At 42.0% G+C, this 16,273-nt stretch overlaps 2 protein-coding genes across 2 annotated transcripts in view; one reads left to right on the top strand and one right to left on the bottom strand.

Annotated features, from left to right (window-relative positions):
- The window catches only part of LOC109952247 (solute carrier family 13 member 5-like), a 14,131-nt gene extending 8,677 nt beyond the window's left edge, over positions 1 to 5,454 (bottom strand). Inside the window, exons 1-6 of the mRNA XM_020587225.1 lie at positions 5,229 to 5,454; positions 2,465 to 2,593; positions 1,440 to 1,576; positions 843 to 1,075; positions 362 to 532; positions 83 to 260 (exon numbers count right to left, since the gene is read on the bottom strand). Coding sequence (XP_020442881.1) covers positions 83 to 260; positions 362 to 532; positions 843 to 1,075; positions 1,440 to 1,576; positions 2,465 to 2,593; positions 5,229 to 5,342 — 962 coding nt within the window. The 5' untranslated portion in view covers positions 5,343 to 5,454. The remainder of the gene's footprint in view (positions 1 to 82; positions 261 to 361; positions 533 to 842; positions 1,076 to 1,439; positions 1,577 to 2,464; positions 2,594 to 5,228) is intronic.
- Positions 5,455 to 9,208: 3,754 nt separating this feature from the next.
- On the top strand, positions 9,209 to 15,561 carry serpinf2a (serpin peptidase inhibitor, clade F (alpha-2 antiplasmin, pigment epithelium derived factor), member 2a). Its single transcript, XM_020587217.1, has 8 exons — positions 9,209 to 10,971; positions 11,099 to 11,295; positions 11,722 to 11,865; positions 11,969 to 12,011; positions 12,191 to 12,336; positions 13,421 to 13,563; positions 14,446 to 14,650; positions 15,038 to 15,561. The coding sequence occupies exons 1-8, from the start codon at positions 10,898 to 10,900 to the stop codon at positions 15,559 to 15,561; spliced, it is 1,476 nt and encodes a 491-aa protein (XP_020442873.1). The 5' UTR covers positions 9,209 to 10,897.
- The last annotated feature ends 712 nt before the right edge of the window (positions 15,562 to 16,273 follow it).

Raw genomic sequence — 16,273 nt, 5'->3', positions numbered from 1 at the left:
AATCACAATAAATATAACACCCTGGATGTTCTTTCTGGTTCATCCTGAGGAAGAGCACCTGCCTCTGTGTATCAGCACTTACTGGCTCATCTGTCCGATGAGGACCAGGTTTGGTCCAGTTCCTGTTAGAGTAGCGGTGCCCCCGATGCTAGCAGCGTAGCATACACACAGGAGAAGTCCTTTACTCATTCTCCTCCTCTCTTCCTCCTCCTCCTTACTTATCTCCCCCAACTCCATCTGGCAGCAGATGTGCTCCACCACTGCAACACACATAGTTGGTATTTTGTCAGTAAAGAGAAACTAATGGCTGCCAGGAAGGTGAGTTTTTAGTTGCTGCAGTGTGTCTCCCCTGTGGACTCACTGGGCCCGCTGTCGGTGCTGTCCAGTGTGGCTTTGTCCTGCAGCGTTGGTCTGACAAGCTCCAGTCTGTGCAGCTGAGCCTCTGACAAAACTCTCTTCTCAGGGGGCATGTTGTCTTGCAGTTTGCAAGTTGTCTCAGAGTTGTCCCATGTCTTGATCTGCCCACTCTCACCTGGGAGGAAACACACATCAATGACACAGACAGCAGAAAAACTGACAAATTTACTTATTTTGCATAGAGTCCTGTGTTTCACCTTGCACAAAGGTCAACATGAATTGCAGGCACTGCAGGCAGTGACAGAACACAAACTCGGGTCTCTTGCATGACTGTCTGATGTAGTTAAAGCCCATTCATCACCCCAACCTCCACATCCTCTCTGATATAAAGGTCTTGCTACTTTCTGCACCAGTATAGAAGTTCTTCCAGCACCAGGCTGGTTTACCTGACCTTTGTGGGTCAGTACTGTTCTTATCTATCGTACCTCTCTTGAGAACATTTGGCCTCGCAGTCTGTTGGATGCCGATGGTTTTCTCCGGATGCTCCTGGTGTAGAACGACACTCCTACTCTGGCTCTTGGAAGAAGCCTCAGGGCCTGCATTGTTGTGGAACTGGTCCAGAACGGCCTGAACGATGGGGACCATCATGGCGGTAGTGGCTGTGTTGCTGATCCACATGGAGAGGAAGGCTGTCACTCCCATGAACCCCAGCATCAAGCTGGGAGACAGAGGGAGAGGACAACACGATGCCCCTCATTAACAAAAGAGACCTAGCAACAAAGTCTCATGCTGCAAGCTACATCACACCAATACTGCGAGTTATGCTTCGCTTCTGATATGTCAGCAGCTTGGCCACCACCACATGATCAAGATGAGAAAGATAAACAGTGTGTTTCATTACAGCGCAGTGGAAATAGGTGCACCTGGGCTTAGCTCCACTGTGCATGCCAAAGCTCAGGATGACAAATCGAAAAGCCACAAGATGAGTGTCTGACCTACAATATATGGCTGTTGAGGTTGGAGGACATGATAAACAGCCTACGCTAAACTCTGCAGTAGGTGCAGAAGATCAGGTGACTCACAGGGCGGGTCGGACCCCAACCAGCAGCAACACGCGGAGTGCGATGCGTTTGTGGAGGTTCCAGTGCTCCACGGCCACAGCCACCATCAACCCCCCGACAAACAGCATGTTGGTGTCCTTCAGGTACTGCATACACACCTGAACAGCAGCACAAACAAAAGGGTTAAACAAAATTATGTCAAATGACTACACTCTAAACATCTCCAGAGCAGTTAATCAGATTAAACTTGCAATAACTGATGTTCTGTTTTCTGTTTGGTCAGCAGGATTACAGACAAATGGCTGGGTGGATCATCAGCATAGTCAGTGCAGACATTGGTGGGGACCAACCCCAGAAGTGATTTGATTTCAGCTGAAACAGGGCAAATGTCATGGTCACAAAAAAAATCCAAAAAAACCCATATTTAACATAGGGCCAAATAAAAAAATTATCAGATTTACATTTAAGTTATTGAAATCAAATTAAAAATTGCCACACATATGTACAGCGGCAATAAAAGACCGAACATCATACAGATCTGATTTGGCTTCCGGATCTGACGGCCATTTCAGATTAACATTTAAGGCATATTTTCTGGCCTATAATGAAGACAGAATCCTGACATGTTCAGGTGAGATGCACATTCTACCTGCTTGTTGGACCCTACAAGATGATCCGGATCCGACCCGGATCAAGGATTTTAGGACACATTTTGTGTTGTTCTGGATCTCATTTTTCACAAGGGACCCATTTGGGTGAGCGAATGTTGTGCCTTGGCCAAGGTATGGGTGCTCTCAGAGTGCACTTGTCTTGATGTGCATCCCCACTGGGATAATACCCAGTACATCTAAAATAAGCCTCTTTGATTTTGTTACCACTGAATGAAAAATGTCTCTTGTTGCCTACACATGACCATGTGACCTCAGCCAAAGGGAGGCTTGTGGTGGTTTTTCCAGTGAGCTACACTTTGCATGCACTCAGTATTTGCAATCCATTTTCCCAGTATATTACATATTGATCACATCTAAATGTGTGTCCAGTCTTACGTCTTTCGACTCCATGACGCCGAGGGCGGGGAACAGGATGGTTGGCAGCAGCGCCGTCACGGCCAGTGGCAGCACCTCAGTGCACCAGTACACCGCCATGAGGGCGATAACATAGGCACAGGCCGCCTCCTACACAGACAGACCCACCCACACACACACACACACACACACACACACAAACACACACACACACACGCACACACACGATCAGGTTAATTTCTCTCCACAGAAAAATGTTTCTGCTCTGGTGCCAATATCAACAGATGATGTTGTCATGTCAAAAATAAATCTTTTTATCTGAGCACATGCTAGAAACAGTAGATAATAAAAATGATCATTTAGATATATTTATAGAAACGCTGTTGGTTAAGGGTTAATGAAACGAATGCCGACTGTCAGTCGGGACAGGAAACGGACATCGGTTTGTCGACCCATCAGCCCACCCCGACCTGCAATGCCAGTTGACTTTTTCGCTCTACGACAACGTTCCTCGTCTTTGCTGGAAATTATTTCTGTGAGGGTGGTGTCACTCCATACACTCTAACATAAATAACTATGCTGAATACCATGCTGCTGTTTTTCATGGGAGGACAGGCTCAGTGTGTTGACATACCGCTGACAACTTGAGTTCTTGCACGACTATGTAAAACTGGAATGTGACCTGACTCCTTGCAGCATCTTCTGCAGCCTTGCTGATGTCTCAGACCATGAGGTCTTGGTTTCAGGTATTCACCACTGCAGACATCCAGTGCTGCGTGTGGCGACACTTATGAGGCAGCTGTGACTCAGGGGGTGGAGCGGGTCATCCCCTAAATGTTAGGGTCGGGGGGTTCGATCCTGACCCCTCGTTGCTCTGGACATGTCACCACTGTGTGAATTTCTGAATGAGACATATGTGAACACTGAGCGCACCGTTTACCTGACAGCACGGGCAGGACTGTAGAACAGCTGCAGAGCCCCAGTGGCTGCTGGGAGGCCACTGAGGGGGAAAACAGGGGGGACTGTTTTTATTAACATTCAAGACAAAGCCCTGGGCCGATTTGCACACTGTCCTGCAGCGATGACGAACACACCTAGAGTGGATTTCTGGGAAAAGCTACCATAATACTTTACTGGGAACCTAAACTTTTACTATGCTAATTCTTAACCCAGGAAGGTACACGACTATTTGAGCCTGACAGAAACACTCGGACTTGGATTTAAATTATATTGCAAAACATTCTACCAAGTTTTCACTTGGTATTATTTAAAATGCATTTTTAGCACATTTAGTAAAATCACATGTATTTAAAATAGAAAAAACACAAGTAGATGGATTATTAACCTAATTTTAAATGCATCGGAATACAGTACTAGTTTGGGATTCAAATATAATGAACGTCAAATGGTGTTACGATTTGGCATGAAGCTGCTTCTTTTTATGTTTCACACTGACATTTATTATTTATTACACGTAGGACATGTCATGTGAGTTTTATTAACAACATGAGGCAGAAACACACTAAAGAAGTATTCTGGTTGATGAAACTGTTTTGGATCCATTTTCATTTGAATAATATAAAACAGAGAAAAGCAGAAAATCTCTGAAGCCAGTTTTAAAAACCTGTTAATTAATCTGAATGACAAATTTATTCAGCTCTACACAGAATAAAAACAACATGGAGGCAGCTGTTTCACCACCAAGCGCCTGTTTCTGGGATTTAGCTCCGTTGACGTGAACACAAAACACCAGACCTGAGTTAGTCTGAGCTGGATGTTCCTAATAAACTGACTGGACTGAGGGTACGGCCGATACATTGTGTTTAGAGTATTAGAATATTATTACAGCAAAGAGACTGAGAAATACTGTATAAGTTACTGAGAGCAGTTTGCCGTCGTGTTTTTTCAGACAGTAACTGGTGCTGGTGAATGTTTAAACTGTCTAGATTCAGTTTGTGAATCAGTGACAGGAGCTGTGAACATCCTGCTCGGAGACGCCGTCCAAACTACATGGACTGGTTTAAATGGGAAGTTATCACCAAACTGTTCAGATGCTACTGGTTAGTTAGTCGTGAACTGGTTCAGTTGTTAAGGATTGTTAGTTCATTAGTTACTGGTTTGGTGAACTGGAATACTTTTAATTAACTGGTTTATGTAAGTGGTTAAACTAGGTTAGTGCTCAACAAAAGGGCAAGGTAACTGGTGAGCACTCAGTGTAGGAACAGCTTGAACTGGTCATTTGAACTCAGTACTCAATAAACTGGTCACTTGAACTGGTTGGTGTTTAATACACTGATTATTTAAACTGGTTAATGCTGCCCTGAACTGGTCCGTGCAGGGGAAACGTGTAATGAAGTAGTTAAACTCATTAAACATACACTAAACAGGTCAGACAACTGGTAACCTGGTTATTGTTTGGCAAACAGGTTATTAAATCTGGTCACGATTGATGATCTGTTAAGTAAACTGTAAAGTGTTAAATTCAACTGGTCAGTGATCAGTTAAAGTTCCTGGTTGGTGGTTTAAGTGGTTCATTTTCAGTAAATTAGTGAACTGGTTGTATTTACACCGCTAAACTAATAAAAGCTCAGTAAAGGATTTTAATTCAATAACTCCACAGACTAGTGATTTCAACTGGTTACTGTTTAGAACAAAGCATTTTAAACTTGTCAGTGTTAAGCAAAGCCTCAACTTCAACCCAGTAAACTGTCAAGGTGAACTGGTCATGTGTAGTGCAGCACTAACTTAGACTAGTCAGTAAACTGGTGACTTGAGCTGGTCTCACCGTGGTGCTGACAGCAAGTGGCAGCAGGATGAATGGGCTGCCGACGAGGATGATGACGGCCTTCAACCTCCAGACCTGCCGCAACATTTTCACCCACAGAGGAAGAACTGACATCAGTAAAAATGATGATGATGAAGATGAAGTCTGAATGTATCGGTGAGACTCTCCTCTCTGTACTGCTCACACTCTGCTGCTGCTGTTTCTCTGTCTCTAGCACAACTGAGATACCTCTCACGCTCGACACTAAATATTAACCTCACACACACACACACACACAAACACACACACACACACACACACACACACACACACACACACACACTCCGGTGGTCCGTACTTAGACTTATTCATTTCCAGGAGACTTATCATAACCTTATCCAAAGCCGACACTTGTTCTAACCTTACCCCCGGTCATTTTTGTAAAATTTGATGAATTAGTCATGGGGCCCAGCCTCTGGTCCCCACAGGTGACTTCTGGTCCCCGCAAAGCAGTGTGCTCCCAGTGTTACCTCCCCACAAGTATGGGTAAACAAGGACACACACACACACACACACACACACACACACACACACACACACACACACAGTGTCCTGCAGAGTAAACACAGAGAAGGAAATCAGCTGTGAACTCACCTTTTATCTTCCTGTGCAAACACAAAAATTAGCTCATTTACGTCTTTACTAGTTGACCTGTCAGTTTGCAGCAACATTTACAGATAGTTGATCAGTATTATGCAACATCCAAAACACCAACTTCAAGTAATATCAGACAGTGAGGGTGTATTAGTCAGCAGTGGAAGGACAACTCAAATACTCAGATACTGTAAGTCTGAGTAGTAATATCACAATGTAGAAGTACTCTGTTACAAGTAAGTCTGTACACTCTGTGTCTTTTACTTGCAAGTATTTAATGCTACTTTTACTTAGTAAAGCACCTGAGTATTTCTTCTACTGCTGATGGATATATGTCACTGGCTGACATCTCTGCTTCTGAAAGCCTGGTTAAGTTTAGTCACCAAAAACTAGATTAAAGTTAATTTTTTATGCCATTTCAGTGTTTGCATCTTGTTTGGTTATGAAATACGCATCAAGATTAAACAACAGCTGCAGCTTTTGTCTCATCTTTATACATTTTTTCTTCTTGCCCTTGATTAACCTCTCCTCTGTTTCCTCACTCTGCTCCTCGATTCACCGTCTCTCTGTTGTCTCTGGATGCGTTTCTGTTTTCCTCCTGCTGCGTTCAGACCAGATGGAGTCTCACGGCGCAGTCGGTGCACTTCTACAAGGCTGCAGCTGCTCTGCTGCACAGACAAATCCAACTGGCCCCATGTTTAATCCAAACTAGATAAAAGGTTAGATAATGCATTACGCACAGTATAATATATGTGAAGTGAGAAATTTAAGCATAAACACATTAATGAAAATCAAAGTGCTACAATTGAAAGTAATTCAAAGCTCGGATAAACGGTGCATCTGTAAAATAATACTACAAATGTTATAGTTTGTAAAGCATGGAAATATAAAGTATGAACTGAAAATGAAAACTGCACGACCAGTGTGAGGCAGGACTCTCACTGCATGTGGCCAAATGGATAATAATGGCAGGAACTGTAACAGAAGGTAGGTAGGACTTTACTGATCCCACAATGGGGAAATTCCCGTGTTCTAGCAATAGAGAGCAGCAACAAAACACCATAAGAACAAACACCACACACATATCTTGAGAAACAAATTCCAAAGTACCTAAAACCACACAGAATATAGTATTTGAGAGACAATCAAGAACAAGAATGATCCTCCCACAACTAATCCCTGAGAACTAGTCAAAATACCTAAGAACAAGACAAAATATAGTATTCAAGAGATCAAGAAATCAAGGACAAGAATATTACTCCCATAATCAATCCTGCAATGGGGGAAATACCTGTATTTCAGCCATGAGGATATTTGAAAAACTACTCAAAAATACCTAAAACAAGACAATATAATGTATTTGAGAGAAATCAAGAACAAGATTTTGCACATTCGCATATTTACAATGCATTTTATCCCCATGATCTGAGTATTGCACCTCAGTTAACTATTGCATAGTCCCTCATAATTTCACCTATCTTATCACTACAGTGATGTATTGTACAGTCTGATAGCTGTGGGGAAGAATGACCTATGGTAACGCTCCTTCTTGCACTGGGGATGTAACAGTCTTGTGCTAAAAGAACTGTGCTTCCACTGTGTAGTGCAGGAGATGGGAGGGGGTCACAGAACTGTGAGGCTTTGAATATTGTGTATCATAAAATTATTTCTTCTGAAAAAACAAGTCATGAAAGTAATTTTATGGCTTGTATTTTTCCCTTACTGTACCAAAACTGAACCATGACTTCAAAACCAAGGTACATACTGAACCGGACTTGTAGTAGACTATTTGTATGTTGCTGTATTGATACTTATGTAATAGCCATCACATTCTGTACATTACTGGTTTATACCTGTATGTATATGTACATTGGCAACATGCTTTCTAATTAAAACATCATAAATCTTCAGTTGATCACGTCAAAGAAATTACTTCCTGTTTTCACACCAGAAACTGTCATCTTTGGTCAACCATGAATGAAACTGTGAAATGAAAACAAATAGGCTAAATACTTATTTAGCTGACATTTCAGTGACCTGTTTTGTAGCTGTGTGTGACGGTAAGTGACAAATCACCTGGTTCTAGTGAGACTCTATCCTCTGCTGCCGCCCAGTGGACGCACATTGATCTGCATGGCTAAGGCTGGCAAACACTTCATGTTGTAGTCTCTAAAAATAGGTCTGAAAATTATCCAAGTTGCTGTGCAATGAAGATCACAAGAGTGAAGCTTCTTGAGCCTGTGGCACTACAAAATAAGGGATACAATAAAAGCTGCATTTGAGAAAGATTTTGAATTATACTGTGGGTGTAGTTTGCCCCATATCTTGGAAACAGAAGTATTTTAAAACAAAAAATCACAGTGTCTCAGAGGTTGTTGTGGTTCTGTGGTCAAACCAAGAACCAAGTGAACAAAAGTGGAAGGAGGACACTGTTCGTTCCAGAGCCACATTGTGGGGGCGTTAAGCTGTGACCAGGAGGTCGGAACAATACAAACACTCGCCCACTCTCTCTGCTGAATGTATGCTTGGAGCGCCAAGAAGCCACCACCTAAAGGGCAGTTTAGTGCACAGAGCAGTTTGGATGTGAAACACTGCAACTCACTGTCATTGTACTGTGAACCTGTGCTATAGTGCTAGTTTTAACTTTATTTTTATTTGATTTTATTATTTATTTGTGCTTTAAGGTTTAATTTAGCTTTGCTGTCAAGTCTACTTTAGTTTGGCCTTGACGTCAAATTTATTGTAACTCTGTTTTGTTTGGTTTTATTTAGCTTTATTGTTTAGCTTATTTTTGTCATGATTATTTTAATATTAGCTTTGTTATTTAGTTCATCTTGGTTGTTTGTTGATTTAATGTTTGCTTGTTTAGTTGACTTTAGCTGGGCTTTGTTTTGTTTAGTTTAGTTTAGCTTTAGCATAAGGTTTAGTTGAACTATGCTTATTTACGTTTTTACTTTAGCTTTGTTTTCAATAGCTTACTTTTGTCAGTGAATTTGGCTTTTGTCTAGTTTAGCTTTGATTCTTTTATTGAGCTTTACATGTAATAAAACGTGTACATGGCCCGTGTCTTATAACAAAGAACTGCTGCAAAATTAGGAATGAGCACCAATATTTAAATAAATCATTATTATGACCTTGGACTTCCTAACTCATGATTATGAAGGACTTGAACTTTTTTTACTAAATCATAATTATAAATATAATCTAGATTCAACAGTAATTATGATCTTAGAAATTCTTCTTCTTCTTCTTTCTTTTAAATGAACAATTCTTATTTTATAGTTAATGACTGCACAAAGGATTACTGTCATAATGACGAAGTATTAAGTTATATTTTTGACTTTTTCATGTCTAAGTCATGACAGAGGCATTGTGATTAACTCGACATCAGTTTGCTTTCTCCTGACAGGAGTGGGCCTCTGGGCTGTTGGGTAACTGATAGAGCGTTCAAACATCTGGGCTAAAGACATTTTACTGTGTCATGGTGGTTACTGCTGGAGGTAAATCGGTTCACTTCGACAACTCTAATGAATGTCTTTGGTCATTTCTAGTCCATGATGAATTTCTATGAATACCGGTGAAGCCAAAAGCCTCTATGGTTTTACAGCAGTATTCCCATTATTTTTATACTGAGCAGTGACCACAGACACAGCCATGATCATCCCAGATTGATTATTAACCAGCCAACAGGGGGGCAGCAGTTGTTGAGTCCAGGTACAATGTTGTCCTGCCGAGAGAAGGTTGACCATATCTGCCTTACACTTATTTTATTCATCTCATCTTTTAATCCCTTGTGTTCCTCCTCGTCTGCCTCCACATTAGTCACAGTCCAGGTGAGTTTGGACCATCTTTGACTTCACCAAAACCTTCGTCAACTGACTTGGTCTCAGGGGAGAAATTTGCAGCACTGCTAAAATAATCTATAATTAACAAAAATGCATTGATTCAAAGAATGTTTTGAATTGCAGTCAGACAGCCAAGATGCAGCTCCATAGATGGACGGGTGCAGTTCATATATATTAGTGTGAAGCTAAGCCTTCTCACGTAAACAGCGGAGGCAGATTCATGAAGTTCATGTAGTTCAGATATTCTGTGCTCTGTGTATTCAGTGTATTGCAGCCCAGCCAAAACTAGCTTCTGAAACAGTAACCTTTAGTCTGTTGGTAAATACAGCAGCCATGTCTGAAAGCTCAAGCAACTCTAACCCTACTAGATGGACAGAAACTGGCAGCAGAGACTATCTGAATGAAAAATGATACAGCCCTTACAGCTTTTACCCAAAGCACAGTGGCTATACAGATGTTGGTCCGTCATTTAAACAACTGGGTCCAGACTAAAATATTAGATCGATTGTCCTGAAATTTGGTACAGAGACACTTGTTGTCTAGAGGATGCGTATTAATTACTGGTGTGGATCCCCTTACTTTTCACTAACCAACATCAACAGGACAATTTGCACTTAAGCTCATGACAGGTTATGTCGGAACATAAGTTTGTCCATTTCAGTTGAGAGTAATCCTAACATGCTAATATTAATATGCTAGCCTGCTAGAAAGCTAGGATGTTTTCATGTGAATGTATAGCATTGTTACATGTTACTTAATAGGATAACTTCAGAGATGAAATGTGGCCTTTGATGGACTGAATTTGGGGGACTTCATTGTTGTTTCCCCAAAACTCTCCAGTGGGGAACTACAGGGCCTTGTGGCTACATCATGGTTGTCACTGTGGAGTATTTATGTTCAGGTGGTCATTGAAAAGAACCAGTTTTAAAATGTTTTAAATGCAGGATAGAGCCCTCTGAGATGTGCCGTCTTGTAAGATATGCACTTTGAAAACAAATATCCATCACCAGCCATATAGTGGGCAAAACAGCTTGATCTTTTCAAACTTATCTCTAGAGAAAAACATGCAATGTGTCAATGTCAACCATCTTCCATGTTTCACCCTAAAGAGGAAAACGACCATAGATGCTATAACATTGCCTTCTTCGTGGGTGATGATGTCTTTCTGTTTTTCAGGTTGGTTGTTTGAAAATGAAGCTGTGTCTTCTTCTTCTCTTGCTCTGTCTCTGTCACCTGGGACTGACTGTAAGAACAACCGGAGTCTAGTAAACTACCTTTTTAAGCACTAGAGTGAAACTATTTGTTTTGTCCTTTATTATGTGATGGTATCTTATGAGGAAGTGGATCCTGCCTGTTATGTCTGTAGGACGAGCCCACCCCAGGAGTTCCCAGTGCTCCAGATGAAGATGAGACAGTTCACAGCTGTGAAGGACGGCGGGTATTCAGCCTTGAGGAACACCGTGCAGTAGCGGGCACCATAGAGAGACTGGGTTTACAGCTCCTTGAAAATCTTCCTGTTGGTCCACATCAGCCGAATGTCATCCTGTCACCTCTCAGCCTGGCCTTTGCCCTCGCTCAGCTCACCTTAGGTCAGTTAGAAGTTACTGTCATTTTGTTTTACAGCTCAAGACTTCACTATTAAGTTGCCGGTGTGGAGTGTGGTTAGAAGGGCCAACTGCTGTCATTTCTGAGTCCTAACTAGGCAGGACCAAGTCAGGATGCACACTGTGTGAAATAAAGTCTATACATCTTATGTCACTGTACCCCAGAGAGATTTTTCAAAAGTTAACACTCAACTAATTTCAGACCATGAACCTGCTCACAGCTGAGCAAATGTCTGACATATACATCTTCACAGGCTACACATTTTTAGTCTCATGCCATGTTAGGTGAGCAGAAACATTTCAGAGCAGCTCTGCCCCGAGAAGCATTTGCACATAGAAAGTCACATGTTCAGATTGTATGGTGGTTGCTCCATATGTTCCTGTACAGTTTTGGCTGAAATTTTCTCTCAGGCGCTCGCAATGAGACGGAGAAACTGCTGCTGAGGAGCCTTCATGCCCACCATCTGCCGTGTTACCATCATATACTGGGAAGCCTTGCACCTCATTTCATCTGGACATCACTGGATGTGGCAACACGCATGTACCTGAGACCAGGTGTGTAGTGAGGAGAGTTGAACTGGTGATGTTTCTAAGACGTTTGGTGTAAAAGTTATCTTAACCAGTTTTTGTATTCTCTCTCCCATCTCATATTCCTCAGGATTTGAGGTGAAGCTGTCTTTTGTTGAAGACTCTCTGGCCAGGTACATCTGAGACATATACACAAACTGGTAGAAAGACAGCTTATCACAGAGTAAGATACCCGAGAACACATTGAAGGATCATGGGAGTTTACAGTTGCAGGACGTAAAAACAGTAACAATGCTGTTTTTTCTTACATTGACAACATTTTCTGAAATAAAAATCTTTGATTTCTTTCCAGGTACCAATCACAGCCTGTCCCTCTAGTGTCTGTGGAGGAGGTTAACCAATGGGTGGAGAATGTCACCAATGGCCACATCCCCAACTTCATGGAAAGTATTCCACATAATGTGGTGCTAATCCTCATGAACGCTGTATACTTCAAAGGTGACTCATTCCACCAAACACCACCGAGTATGGCATTTTACATAATGAAACCACATAGACTATTCTCATTGCAGTCAACAGCTGTTCCTAACCTCCCTGTGTAGGCTTTATAGTCTGCACTGGCGTTGCCTCTCTGTCAAGGTTCTCAACTAGCCCTTGAGCTTTTATCCTCTTTTTTGGGGATTTTCATGTCACTGCATATAAAAGGTGCAAGCTCCTAGTTGCTGCCCATATTTGTTTTGTACAAGAACACACAACTGTTGGGGTTCTCATGGGATTTGTGGGGTCGTCTACTTCCAGAACTCCACTGAGTGGTTCACTGAGTTTTCCGGTATATGCTCATGACTGTCAAAGACTTTATAGGCTACAGCTAGTCTTGAGGTTCGTCCTGAGGTTTAGCTGATTTGGTGGATTTTCTTCTACAGTGAAGAAGACAATAACTGGCTGGATTTGCTAGCTGATATCAGTGCCAGTAACTGAGCAGATCAGAGTAGTCTAAGTGTTTCACTCCTCACAAAAACAACTCTTTTTAGAGCATCGCCAAGTGTTACCTGGCCAGCTGGGATATGAGATGGATTCAGGGTATCCAACAAAGCATATCCCAGAAACAACACTCCCTTTTCAAAGCAGCCTCATAAAACCAAGGTGTTCTGGAACCACTGACCTCCTCCAAAGCCCCAATCAAAGCTACTGATATTATAACTACTAGCCCTAACAAGTGCTAAGTCTCATAGTCCATTTAAAATCACTCACAAACAGGACCCTTAGACTGCTAAAATCCTCCATCAGAGGGAGTGTCTGTCCGTCAACACAGGTCTTAGACTTGTGAAAACTAACCATTATAGTGGCTGCAAATTGCTTCACTGTATGATGGAGATCATGGTCCCAAGGCAGAAAAACATCAACATCAGTAAACAGTAAACATGCCTTTACATACTGGCGTATATGGGTAAACAGAAGCAGCTATAGCAAAGTCCAGTGCTCATCCAACTTTCTAAAAATGCATAATGATCAGATTCAAAAAACAGATTTTTTTTTAACTAACAAATGATTCCCTCTTGCTCATCCCTCCTCCTCTTTTCAGGTGAATGGCAGACACAATTTGACCCTCTAAAAACTTCTAAAGGTGTGTTCTACCTGGACAGACAGAACCTGGTGTCAGTGGACATGATGAGGTCTGCACATTACCCACTCCGCCTGTTGGACGACCCAGAGCTCGAAGCACAGGTACCAGCGTCACTGATGAACACATCAGTAATACTGTACATTACCACATGGCCTTCATCCACCGCTGCATGATATTTGTTGCTGTTTAACAGGGATTAGAAACAATGTGGGTTTCTAGATTTCTTCTTCTTCTCTCTCCTGTAGGGTGACTACATAAACACTTAGACAAATAACTGACCTAGTTAATTCAAGACACTCTGGATTTTCAACAATTTGCCCTGATGTCCTGGCAGGAATGGTCGTACAGAAGTAATTTGACAGAAAAGGTGGATTTTTGAATAAATAAATAAACATAGCAATTACATATTTAAAACCATGCACATGACAATCAATTAAGCTGACTTTGAAAATGTGTCAATATCAATATTTTTAACAGATATCTTGTTTTTATTTTGATGACCCGTTTGACTTATAAAACACTTCAGTCACCTATTAAACAAATGTTTTTCTTCAGCATCACTACACAGCCAGGTGCCAAGCACCAGTAAAATCCATAGAAGAAGAAGAATATTACAATGTTATCACTGTGTGCTTACATCGGTCATTTTTGGTTCCAGTCATTGGTGCCTCCAGAACATGCTACCGTTTTAGAAAGTCATGGCGGCTGCAGCAGAGTCAACAGAGTATGACTTGTTTACAAAAGAGGTTCAGGATAAAAGCTTCCAAAAACCCAAGGCTTTGAAAGACGGGAGTACAGCAGCACTAGTGCTTTGCATGAGCAACTAAAAAGAACAGCCAGAAAAAGCTTCTTACAAGATACCTCTCCGGAGGTTTTCTGGTCATGTCTGACTTCAGTCTTGTGATGCTGTGTCTGAGGAGAAGGATGTTTGTATCTTAAGCTTGTCTGACGACATAAGAAGAAATTCCTTTTCTCTCGCCCAGGTTGCCAGTTTTCCCTTTAAGGGAAACACCAGCTTCTTGATCGTCCTGCCCTTGCCAGGAAGAAAAAATGTGTCATCTTTGCTTCCAAAACTGAACATCTCCGACCTTTATAGACGTCTACCTCATGAGAAAACAATGCAGGTCAACTTACCGAAGGTGAAGCTGCAGTATCGCCACGAACTCCAGGAAGCGCTGACAAGCATGGGTGAGAATATTAAGTGATGCTTTTCTAGAGCCTATCTAGGACAATTTTGGGTCCTGTTGAGTTGAAACACCACCCAAGGATTACATGTGTTGACATCTCTGGTGTCTGGATATATGTGCTTTAATGAACATCTACAGTATGCTCCTGGTGCCTATTGCCCTTTAGGCAAAAATTTAAATGTATATAATTAATTTTGACCACAGCCCATTAATTAAATAAATTACTCGTACTTCCACCAACCCTGTTCTTTCTCCATTCATCCATAAGTGTAAAATATACAGTATTTTCCTCACCTGCAGAGCTGTAACTTCTTGCTTTACACTGAATGTCTATTCAGAGTATGAATGGCCATTCAGTATAAAAGTCTCACCTCTTTATCCCCATCAGGCCTTGGCTCTCTCTTTTTGGATCCTGACCTCTCTGGGATTTCAGACCACTCCCTGAGGGTGACGGGTGTTCGTCATGCCAGCACAGTAGAACTCAGCGAGGAAGGTGTGGAGGCATCTGCCACCACTGCTGTAACCTCGATGCGCTCTGTCTCCCTTTTCTCTGTTAATTCCCCATTCCTCTTTGCCCTTGTGGATGATGCCTCCCTGGCCCCCCTCTTTATGGGCATCGTCACAAACCCTGCCCCTGACAATAATCCCATGCTCAATGATGATCCCCATGACAACAACACCATGAGTGACCAACCTGTGCCAGGCGATGTCAGGGTAAGAGGCAGAAATAGTGAACACAGCAACAGACTGTGCAGTGAGACAGCAGCAGGCAGCAGCATACAGTCATGCAGCGCCCCTGCTGATGAGGAGGAACAGCCACAGCATGTAAATGGACTGGACACTGGTAACAGGCCAAAATCGACACAGGAGGATGAAAGCTGCTCCAAACCAGATGACTCTGTTTCTGCTTGAAATTCAAGATTTCACTAGTTAAAGAAACGGTTTGATATTTTGCAAAATTATGTTTGTTTGCTTTCTTACTAAGAATTAAACAATTGATTCCACTCTCGTGTCTGAATGATAATATGAAGCTGCAAACAGCAACCAGTTCGCCTAGCTTAGCATAAAGACTGGGATCAGCTAGCCTGATTGTCCAGAGGTAGCACAATCCACCTACAAGCCCCTGTACAGCTCACAGATTAGCACATCACACTGTAACTCCTTTGTTTGTTTACTCCTATCAAACTCTGCATGAAGGCCAATAAACATGTGTTTCAAACCGTCAAACATTTAGATTTAAACAAGCACAGAATTGCAACATTCTCAACTTTCAGGTTTACTACACTGGTTCAGGTTCCTGATCATAATGATGAAACAGTGTTCAGTGGCTGCTCACGTGGCCTCAGTGCATTACAAGACAGGGTTTACTGCTGATGAAAACAAGCACTGTACTGTAGGCTACAGAAAATTCCCTGAGATGAAACACAAGTTTCCAGGAACAAAATCTTTCCAACAATTGTGCATTATTATGTTATAAAACAAGATTTTTCTCTGATGAGCTCACCCTTCGAGGCCAGTGTTGAACTTCAACAGTGCTGCTCTGTGATGACTGGCTCATTTAAGTTTTTAGCTTGAGGCAGCTCCAACCCAGTCTCCCTTTTCTGTTTCCCTCTAAAACATACTA

This window comes from Monopterus albus, unplaced genomic scaffold (assembly GCF_001952655.1).
Source record: "Monopterus albus unplaced genomic scaffold, M_albus_1.0 scaffold445.1, whole genome shotgun sequence".
Taxonomy (NCBI): Eukaryota; Metazoa; Chordata; class Actinopteri; order Synbranchiformes; family Synbranchidae; genus Monopterus; species Monopterus albus.
Note: the sequence above shows the minus strand (reverse complement) of the source record. Positions and strands in the feature narration are given on the sequence as shown.

Excerpts from the sequence above, each read along its gene's own strand:
- serpinf2a (XM_020587217.1), top strand. The coding sequence starts at position 10,898 with ATGAAGCTGTGTCTTCTTCTTCTCTTGCTCTGTCTCTGTCACCTGGGA. Across the intron at positions 10,972-11,098 it reads GTAAGAACAACCGGAGTCTA|TGCTCCAGATGAAGATGAGA; the intron begins GTAAACTACCTT and ends AGGAGTTCCCAG. Across the intron at positions 14,651-15,037 it reads GGAAGCGCTGACAAGCATGG|GCCTTGGCTCTCTCTTTTTG; the intron begins GTGAGAATATTA and ends TATCCCCATCAG.